This window comes from Pelophylax lessonae, assembly GCF_965119305.1.
Source record: "Pelophylax lessonae genome assembly, chromosome: 2".
NCBI classification, from domain to species: Eukaryota; Metazoa; Chordata; class Amphibia; order Anura; family Ranidae; genus Pelophylax; species Pelophylax lessonae.
The window spans coordinates 481,611,501-481,621,738 of record NC_138769.1 but is presented as its reverse complement, the minus strand read 5'-3'; the positions used below and the strand labels follow the sequence as shown (position 1 = coordinate 481,621,738).

The window sequence follows — 10,238 nt, the reverse complement described above, 5'->3', positions numbered from 1 at the left end:
GTCAGATGATACAAAAAAAATTTACTTTTTGGCCTAAAAGCAAAACACTGTGTGTGGCAGAAAATGAACACTGCACATCACCCTGAACACACCCTCCCCACTCTAAAATATGATGGTGGTGGCAGCATCATGTTGTGGGGATGCTTTTGTTCAGCAGGGACAGGGAAGCTGGTCAGAGTTGATGGGAAGACGGATGGAGCCAAATACAGGGCACTCTTAGAAGAAAACCTGTTAGAGTCTGCAAAAGACTTAAATCCAGGGCGGAGGTTCCAGAAGGACAACGACCCTAAACATACAGCCAGAGCTACAATGGAATGGTTTATATATCAGGGATTCCCAAACTACGGCCCTCCAGTTGTTTGAGAACTACAATTCCCATCATGCCTAGTCATGTATGGGAATGTCAGAGTTTTACAATGCCTCATGGGATGTGTAGATCTGCAACAGCTGCAGGGCCATAGTTTGGGAATCCCTGGTTTAGATCAAAGCATATTCATGTGTTAGAATGGCCCAATCCAAAGTCCAAACCTAAGTGCAATTGAGAATCTGTGACAAGACTTGAAAATTGCTGTTCACAGAAGCTCTCCATCCAATCTGACAGAGCTTGAGCTATTTTGCAAAGAAGAATGGGCAAAAACGTCACTCTAGATGTACAAAGCTGGTAGAGCTGTACCCAAAAGACTTGCATCTGTAATTGCAGTGAAAGGTGGTTCTACAAAGTATTGACTCAGGGGGGGCTGAATACAAATGCACGCCACACTTTTCACATATTTATTTTAAAAACATTTTGAAAAACTATTTATCATTCTCCTTTCACTTCACAATTATGTGCCACTTTGTGATGGTATATCACATAAAATCCCCAAAAAATACATATAAGTTTTTGGTTGTAACATGACAAAAATGTAGAAAATTTTAAGGGGTATGAATACTTTTTCAAGGCACTGTACACAGCATAGTGAGCATGCAAAAGCAGAAGTCACCTTCAGTCACATGTTAAAACAATTCATACAGACAATTTTAGTTATATGCAAATCTTCATTTTTCCAGTAAAAAAATCGAGCTAAACACACCTATCCCACCTTTCTGATCTCTCTTTTGGTCATGGAGGATCCCAATCCTATTAAGGGGAAACAATGGGGTTTAGGAGCCAGGATTTTGCAGGCAAAGCTAGACCTTTACATGAAAAGTCTAAGTTTGGAAATCATTTAAAGCGGTTGTAAACCCTAATAAATAAAAAAAAAAAAAAACCTGCAAGACAAAGGCATAATGGGCTAGTATGCATCGCATACTAGCCCGTTATGTGTAACTTACCTTAGAACCAAGCCCTGACACGGACCCCCGGACATCGCTGCGGGCCCTGCCATGATCCCTCGCCGTCTCTTCCGGGTTCGGCGGCTCCGGCGCGGTGATTGGCCAGAAGAGACGGCTCCGGCACGATGATTGGCCGGAGCCGCGATGACGTCACTCCCGCGCATGCGCGCGGGAGTGATTTTTCCGGCAAGCTCCCGGCAAATTAATTGAAGGTCCCCCCGGACCTTCAGAGCGCATGCGCTGCTCGCGCGAGCGGCTGCATACACTGTAAATATCTCCTAAACCATGCCGGTTTAGGAGATATTATTTGTACCTACAGGAAAGCCTTATTATAGGCTTACCTGTAGGTAAAAGTGTCAAAAAGCGGGATACTACCGCTTTAAGCTGCCAAGATCTCTGGATCTACTGATCATTTGACATTTAGTTTTCACTGAATCAGATTATCGAACGATCTGTCGTCCGTTTTTTCTGGCATGCTAGTCTGATGTGGAAAGTGAAGAGGTTATTTTCATACGAATTTTCCCGTACGACAGAATTCTACTTCAGAAGTGATGTCATGTGTTGGATTGCTTTGTATGTGTTCTTTCGTCTCTGAACATGCCTAGTCTTGCTCTTAAGATTTTTTTCCGTCGAAATCTGTACTAATGAGACGAAAATCGGACGTTGTATTCGGAGGACAAAAATTATATAGCCTGCACATCAGGATTTTGTCAGCCGAAAAGTCAGAGTTGGCTGTCGAAAGCACCATACTAACAATCCGAAAATCGGCAGATCGGTCGGACGAATTTTCCCTACAGATTTTCTTATCGTGTGTACGGGCCTTAAGGCAGGCCATAGATGATTTGATTTTCTTTCATCTAACAACAGGCTGCAGGAGAGTAAAGTGTTCAATTAATTGAACCCCATCAACAACAGTCAATTTTGACGGGGGAAACCCTCTGGCAGCACTATTGTGTTCTGCTGGCAGGAGGGGCACAGGGAGACTTCCTGGCGGGGAGAACACCTAGCGGCTACATCCACTGGCAGTAATCGCATGCCAAAGATCTGAAAGGCTGCTTGTACTGAAGTCAAATCGATGGATTATCTTTTCTTCAGCACCACCAAAATTAAATAACTGCCGTTCGTTCGGACCAAGCTGGTCCAAACAAACTACTTCCTTCACTAACAGATTCAGAAGCTGTGTGCGTTGTATAAACTCAGCTACATGCAGTATACAAGGCTGTGTTCCGCCAGCTGGACAGGAACTTCTGGAATAAAATCGAGTTGGACTGAGTCACCATTAACAGGGAGATTTGTATTCTATGATTAAAAACTTTCTTCTGATTTGCTGAGTTGGAGAGGCAGGCGGATAATGTCATGATCTCCACCATTCCTGTAAATGGCTGAGCAGTGCTCAGCCTGACTCAGTTTTGTTCTGTGAATGGAACAGGAAGCTACCATTCGGCTGCTGAAACACAGTGCTATATACTATATTTAGCCTTAGCTACATACAGTTTATACAGCGCACACAGTCGCTGCAACTGTTAGTGAAGTAAACAGTTCATTTGGACCAGCTCGGTCCAATGGGACTGATAAAAAGGCACTAAAACCTGGAGTTAGTCTGTCATCTCTACTTACGGGCATCATGAACTCTGTGTTTAAAGATAAATAGAACATTTATGACAGGTTACAAAAAGGAACAAGAAAGAAAAGAACATAGATTTCAATCAGTCTTCTGCATTTTCTAAATATGCTAGTAGCTATTCCTTGTCTCTGTGCACTATACCAGCCTTTTTTAACCAGGGTGCCTTGGGGTTTCTTCAGGGGTGCCTAGGCAAAATGCCTAAAAATTGTATACAAGCCAGCGTGTGGATGAAGCCTGCTTTTAGATACAAAAAGCCACAGGTTTTTATTGTGCACCATTACAACCTTCTAGCTGCTGGCGTCCTAATGACCAATGTCCTCATCAGTTGATATAGAAGATGTCAGTCGCCTGCACAGCATCCTTGTACCCCCTCTCCATCAGTGTTGGGGTCACATTAGCTGAATGATGGAGAAAAACTGAGTAAGAAGAGAAACATTGGAGTAGTAGTGAGGACCAGTTTGCAAAAGTGTTCTTGCTTTTGAAGACTAAATCCCCTCTAACATTGGGTGTTCTACATGTTTGGATGTTGCTGCATTATGTAAAACTATTAGAATCGTTTTTACATTTTAGAATGGGTTGCCTCAAGACTGTCCATAATTTTTCAAGGCGAGATTTCCATGGTTGTTAAAGGGTGCCTTGACTGAAAAAAAGGTTGAGAAACCGTGCACTATACCTTCCTGATCCCAGAGTGCTATACAGAAAGTTCCAGCAGGATACCAGAGAGGAAATACCACAGGACGTCTTATACTGGGGCCGACTGATGCAATACCTGGGGAGACAAATGTTTTACGTATAAAATTCTGCTGTTTATATAGATTTATACAGGTTGTAGAAAGATACATGAGGCCTTTTCCCAAACACCATCTATTAGCGCCGGTTCACATTTGTGCGATGCGGGAACGCTGCGAATATGCAGCGTGATCCCGCAACGCATCCGCACATCTGGCAGTTCACACTGCCATATGCGATACACAGGGGGTGTCAATTAAATGTTAACGACACCCTTAAAAAAATTTAGCAAAAAAAAAAAAATGTTAACGACACCCCCAGTTTGATCGCATATCGCAGTGCGATCTGACAGTTCTCACAGAATCGGACCGCACAAGTGTGAACCACTGTGCGATCCAATTCTGATGCGGCTGAAAAAATGCCTCATGTGCGTGTTTGGTGCGGATACAGTGCGAATTTAGCCATACAAAGTGTATGGCTGAACTCGCATCCGCACATGAGATCGCATGTAATGAAGGAGCAGTGCGCTCCGAATTACATGCGATCTCACAAGCCGCACAAATGTGAACCGGCACTTATGGAACAGAAGCTACATCTGTATGGAAAGCTACATAGTTATAAATGCTCAGGCAAAAAACATCTATCCCTTCAACCCTACATTTCCCTTTTTCCATTGACAGCTAACTTAATACAACAATCTGCTACTACTAACAACAAAATGAATTACATTCATTTTTTTACATGTTAGATTGTTGTTGGTCACATCATTCCTTTCCTTCTTTGCTACTTTTATAAAATAAAATGTCACCTCTATGGGCCTGCTCCTCATCTTCAGGACAAATAAACTCACACAACTGTGGTCACAAGATGGTTACATATGGACCAATCTGTCTTATCGTAACATGTAATGGTACCAATTAAGTAAATATCCACTACACCACCACTATAAAAATATGACAATGTGGTAAATCAAACACCACAAACTCCAGGGCATTCTAATATCTAAATCACCACTTTTGCTAAGAACATTGAGAGTTGGTCAGCCCTCTCTCACCTCCCACAACTCCCTACTGGACACTGAAGTTATCCGTCATACTGAAGATCCAAAAAGGAGCTAGAGAAGTCGAGAAGGAACTGGCCAGCCCTCAATTCCCTCAGCAATGATTCAGAATTGCACCTCGTAGCACCCCAGGGTTTGGGGGTTCTGAGGTGTTCCTGAAGATGAAGACAGATATGTGAAGGCTTTTGAATATTTAGGGATTTAAATACAGTTGCTTTATTACAGGATGTTTTTACCACTTCTGTACTGGGCCAATTCTGGCACTCCGCTCCTACATATAAAAAATCATCATTTTTTTGCTGGGAAATTACTCAGAACCCCCAAACATTAGATATGTTTTTTTAGCAAAGACCCTAGGGAATAAAATGGTGGTTGTTTTAACATTTAATGTCACATGGTATTTGCGCAGCAATTTTTCAAACTGTTTTTTTTTTTAAACAGTTTCATGAATTTAAAAACACAAAAAACGATAAAGTTAGCCCAATATTTTTGTATAATGTGAAAGATGATAAAGATACCTAGCATGTCACGTTTTAAAATTGCGCACACTCGTGGAATGGCGCCAAACTTCAGAACTTAAAAATCTCCATAGGCAATGCTTTAAACGTTTTTACAGGTTATCTGTTTAGAGTTACAGAGGAGGTCTTGGGCTAGAAATGTTGCTCTCGCTCTAACATTCGCGACAATCATGTGGATTGAACACAGTTTACATATGTGGGCGTGACGTACATATGCATTCAAGCACGTGGGGACGGGGGCACTTTACATTTTTTTTTTTTTTTTTACACTCTCTCTTTACATTTATTTTTTTTTTCATCACTTTTAGAGCCCATTCAGACTGGAGCGACAGGATTTTGTGGGGCGACCTGTGAAGTGCACCGCGACCTCGGCGCGACTTGCATGGACTTCATATAATTGAAGTCAATGCAAGTCGCCTCCAGGTCGCCCCAAAGTAGTACAGGACCCTTTTTCTAAGTCGGAGCGACTTGTGTCGTTCCTATTAGAACGGGTCCTGTACTATTCAATGGTGAGCAACCGACCGCGACTTGTCAGGCGACCAAGTCGCCTGACAAGTCGCGCTAGTGTGAATGGACCCTTATTCCTATTACAAAGAATGTAAACCTCCCTTGTAATAGAAATAGTGAATGAGAGGTCCTCTTTATGGAGAGATCTGGGGTTAATAAGACCTCAGATCTCTCCTACAGGCTGGAAAGCCTAAGATCAAAAAAAAAAAAAAAAATCTTGACTTTCCAGTCGAGATCACGGCAGAGGGCCCCCGAGAGTCATAGAGACTGCTTGGGACCATCTGGTCCTCAGTATTCTCTATGGTGCACTTCCGCAAGTGTCGGATTCCTTCTCGGCTCGCTGATCGCACAGGCGAGCCAGTAGAATCACTGGAGTCTGATTGTTCTTATGGTGCAGGGCATCGCTGGTTAAAAAAAATGATATCTGAATGATGCCTGTAGCTGCATCATTCAGCTCCCCACCCAAAGCCCAGAACCATATATGACATACTGTGGTATGGAAGTGGTTAAAGGGTCACTTAAAATAGCATTCCAAACTTTTCATTTGTAGAGTTTTGTAACAGTTGAAGGCCCAGTACCATCTTCGGAGATCTAGAACTTTACGTTGTTTAATCTCATCTGCTATGAAGTGTTGTGTGCATTCCCTCAGTGGCTTCACCTTTCTTTCAGGTTTCTTCTTTGGAGTTTGTTTAGCTACACCTAGATCAAAAAAAGAACAGAGGAAGAGAAGGCTTACCTAAAGTTCTCACATATTAAAAAAAAAAAAAAAAAAAAAAAAAAAAGGAAGAAGTAGGAACACTAGAAAATAAATCACACGTATTCTCTTTTATCCCTGTGGAGAAATTTGGAAAAGTGCATAGGTGGAGGCCATGATGGCTTCACAACTTTATCCTTCTGCAGTATAGGAAGGCTGTGACCAACCTATGATATGAGCCAGTAAAATCACTCTAAGACCCCATTCACACTTATGCAATTTGTCATGCAACTTTGGACATAAAAATCACATGACAAGTTGTACTCTTTGTTTTCCAATGATAGCTATTCATATATGTGCGACTTTAAGTCGCTGCAACATGAAAGTAGTTCATGCACTACTTCGGTCTAACTTTCATGCAACTTGAGGGCCATAAACTGATGTTAACCGTAATAGTGATGTTGATGTTTTACATGCAACAGTGGTGCAACAGCGGTTCCAACTTTGCATAGGGACAAAAAGTCACATCCAAGTTGCACCCATTTAAAATTGGGTCAAAGTTCCACTCCAAAGTTGGAAATGTGCAAGTGTGAATGGAGCCTTAAAGTGGAGTTCCAGCCTCAAATACCTTTTTTAACTAAAAATACCCCTATAATACTAATCCATCGCCCTTTACAGAACCGCTATTCTCATAATTACAAGGTGCACAGTATTGGATTTTAGTAAAAATCGTACTTTTAAAAACACTGCCTGAGCACGGCCATCTTAGACGTGGGCATCTGAAGCCGCAGTGTAATCTGCTGTGTCCTTCTTCCTGATTCTAGGGAGTGTTCTGGAAGTTCTTCCTGGTTGCAGCCTCCTGGGAGTGATGACAAACAGCTCCCAGGATGCAATGCAAAGGCGGAAGTGATGTCGGTGGCCACAGAGGGGGGGGAGGAGGAGGAAGTACAATCAAAAATTCCCTGAAAATAAGGTAAGGGACCCCTGAAAAAAAATTGAAAATGCCCAATTGTTGATCAGCATAGCAAGCACTCCAGGAATCACTAAAGTTGCAAAATAGGCCGGAACTCCGCTTTAAGCCCCACTACAGACAAAAACTATCTTTCTACCACTTCTACCTCCCACCCTCCTCTAACCAGTGTTTCTCAACCAGAGTGTAGCAAACAGTTTCCGCTGGAGCAGTGTTATAAGTTGTGTGGGTGCCAGCCCACCCGACCCATGGCAACTCACGATGCTGAACCAGGGCAGCTAGTATGCAGGGCCACCCCAATATTCAGAAAAGGGTAAAAGTCCGGCTCCTTCAGACCTGCTCCAACTGCTGCCCTCTGCCACCTGCCTGTAGCCAAAAGGTAAGGCTCTGACCATGTTGGGGGAAATCTGATGGGATGGGGGACTTTTGATGTGAAGTTAATTTCATTAAGGAGGTAGTGTACATCATCCCAGGCTCAGGTATCCCACTGATAAGTAACATTTATATTTTTAGACAAGGGTGCTTTGGGATTTTACATACTTTTAAAGGGTACTGCAACTGAAAAAAGGTTGAAGAATGCTGCTCTAAACCATCCTGTCTGGATTTTTTTTTTTTCTTACCTGGTGAATCCAGCAATACTCTCCTACAGTCCCTGTCCAGTTCACCTGTCACTGACAGGTCCAGGTACAGGTACAAGGGACAGTTAATCCAGCGCTGCAATGATTCCTAAGACACTGGTCCCCTCAACTTCCCTATGTTGACATCAGTTCTCTTCTGAATCCTGAGAGGACCCCCACTGCTGGACAATCCAAAGGGTCGCCCAAGTCACGCAAGCAGAGACGTGGACACTCAAAGAAGGACACAACCAGGGAGCAGAACATAAGAGATGGCGTGGAGCATCTTGTGAATGCAGCTTAAAGCGGAGTTATGGCTACATACAGCTCAAAATACCCCCCTAATCCTAAGCTACCCTAAGCTACCCCCAATTACCCTAACACTAACCCCACATTACAGTACATTACCTTTACTGAATAAAGATAAATACTTACCTTTAAAATAGATTGAAGAGCGCGGCCATCTCTGGTGTGGGCATCTGAAGCCGTGGTGTCCCCCGCTGTGTCCCTCTTCCTGGTTCTGGGCTACCCAGAATGCCGATCGCAATCTCGTGCATGCGCTGTAGATTGCGATTGGCACTCAGAGTAGCGGCCGGCCGTTCCCATTGCATCCTGGGATTGATGATGCTCATATCCTAGTATGCAATGCAAAGGAGGAAGTGACGTCGGGGGCCGTGGCCACACAAGGAGGAAGAGGAAGGAAGGTAAGTTTATTTTCATTAAAAACAAGGTAAGTAAAAAAAAAAAAATATTAATTATCCAATTCTTTTTCAGCTTTTTTTTACTCTAACTAATGCTGCAAAGTTTATTTTTAGGCTGGAACTCCGCTTTAAGATAAATAGGAAGGGGCATTTATAAGTTTTTTTTTTTTTTTTTTTTATACAGCGATCAGTTTAAGAGGGGAGGGAAGGAGGGGTTTTATCTTTATCCAAGATCGGCTTCTTATTAGTGCCAATCACACTGATCATTCACTTTTGCATTGCTAAAGCATCTGTTCAGCACTGATCCTTATTTGTCTATGTAAGATTGGCACAAAGGGATATTTGTCCCCATGACTGCCCCTTTCTAATTAATGTGTGTTTATGTTATTTTAATATTTTTTTTTTAAAGAAAGTAAAAGAAAGGCTCAATTATTTCTATTAGAACAAGAGAACGGTTTACCTGTTTTAGGTTTTAACCTTGTAGTCATTGTGTTAAAGTCGGATGTGTCAATTTCCCAGGCAAGAGGATATGTCCCAACATCACTAGATAAAGAGTCCAAGCTTGTATCCTCATTATATATGCTATCAGAAGCACTAGCCTGAAGATCTATGTAATTCAATGAATTGGTAAAGCTGGGTTTTTCGTGGGAACTTGCACTGCTAGCAGAACTGGGAGTTTTGCAGAGGGATGTTGCTTGGTTTAGGAATGCATAGTCTGAACATATAGTATAGAACTTTTCTCTTGTGTGAGTCACTGGACATCCCCAAGGATGACGGTCATTAGCAGGTCCCAAGCTTCCCACATTGTAGGTCTTCACATTGGTTTGGAGATTGTCTTTGTCAGATTTCTCTGTAGACGTCTCCTCGTTTCTGCCAGAACCATTAGCTTCTCTGACAGCCTCTACGTTAGGCATTGAATGAAAAGGCAATCTAGAGTTTACCAAAATTCACCTTGTCAACAAGGACTACTGGAGTAAAGGAGATGAGCTATTTCATCGGAGGAGCTTCACAAGGAATGCACTACCTGAAAAATGAGAGAAAAAAAAATTATGAAAAGAGACCCTGTCACCAACTAAAGCACCAAATCATGTATTTTAAATGCTTAGTTGCAGTGCATTCCTTTGCCATAAATGTTTTTTTACTCACTTGCAATGTGCCTCTGAATTTTATTTATTACAGGTACCGTATTTTCCGGCGTATAAGACGACCCCCTAATTTTCAAGTTAAAACATAGGTTTTGGGCTATATTTTTGCCGTATAAGACTACCCCCCTTCCGAAGCAAGGCAACACCATTGAAAAACATCAGATTTCTCATAGATCTCCAAGGTACCCCAAGTACTACAATACATGTAATCTCTCATAATATCTCCAAGGTACCCTAAGTATTACCAGTAGATGTAATCTCAAGACGCTGGCTGTGTGGGAATCCTGTACCGGTATACCATATGTACCGTAGCTTCGGTTACATACAGTATACTGCGCTGAGCCAATCAGGGAGAGCGATGT

At 42.4% G+C, this 10,238-nt stretch overlaps 1 protein-coding gene across 1 annotated transcript in view; it reads right to left on the bottom strand.

Moving 5' to 3' along the window:
- The window catches only part of LOC309548155 (DNA excision repair protein ERCC-5 homolog), a 137,448-nt gene extending 127,715 nt beyond the window's left edge, over window positions 1-9,733 (bottom strand). Inside the window, exons 1-3 of the mRNA XM_082248117.1 lie at window positions 9,192-9,733; window positions 6,331-6,451; window positions 3,612-3,707 (exon numbers count right to left, since the gene is read on the bottom strand). Coding sequence (XP_082104243.1) covers window positions 3,612-3,707; window positions 6,331-6,451; window positions 9,192-9,645 — 671 coding nt within the window. The 5' untranslated portion in view covers window positions 9,646-9,733. The remainder of the gene's footprint in view (window positions 1-3,611; window positions 3,708-6,330; window positions 6,452-9,191) is intronic.
- Window positions 9,734-10,238: the final 505 nt, after the last annotated feature.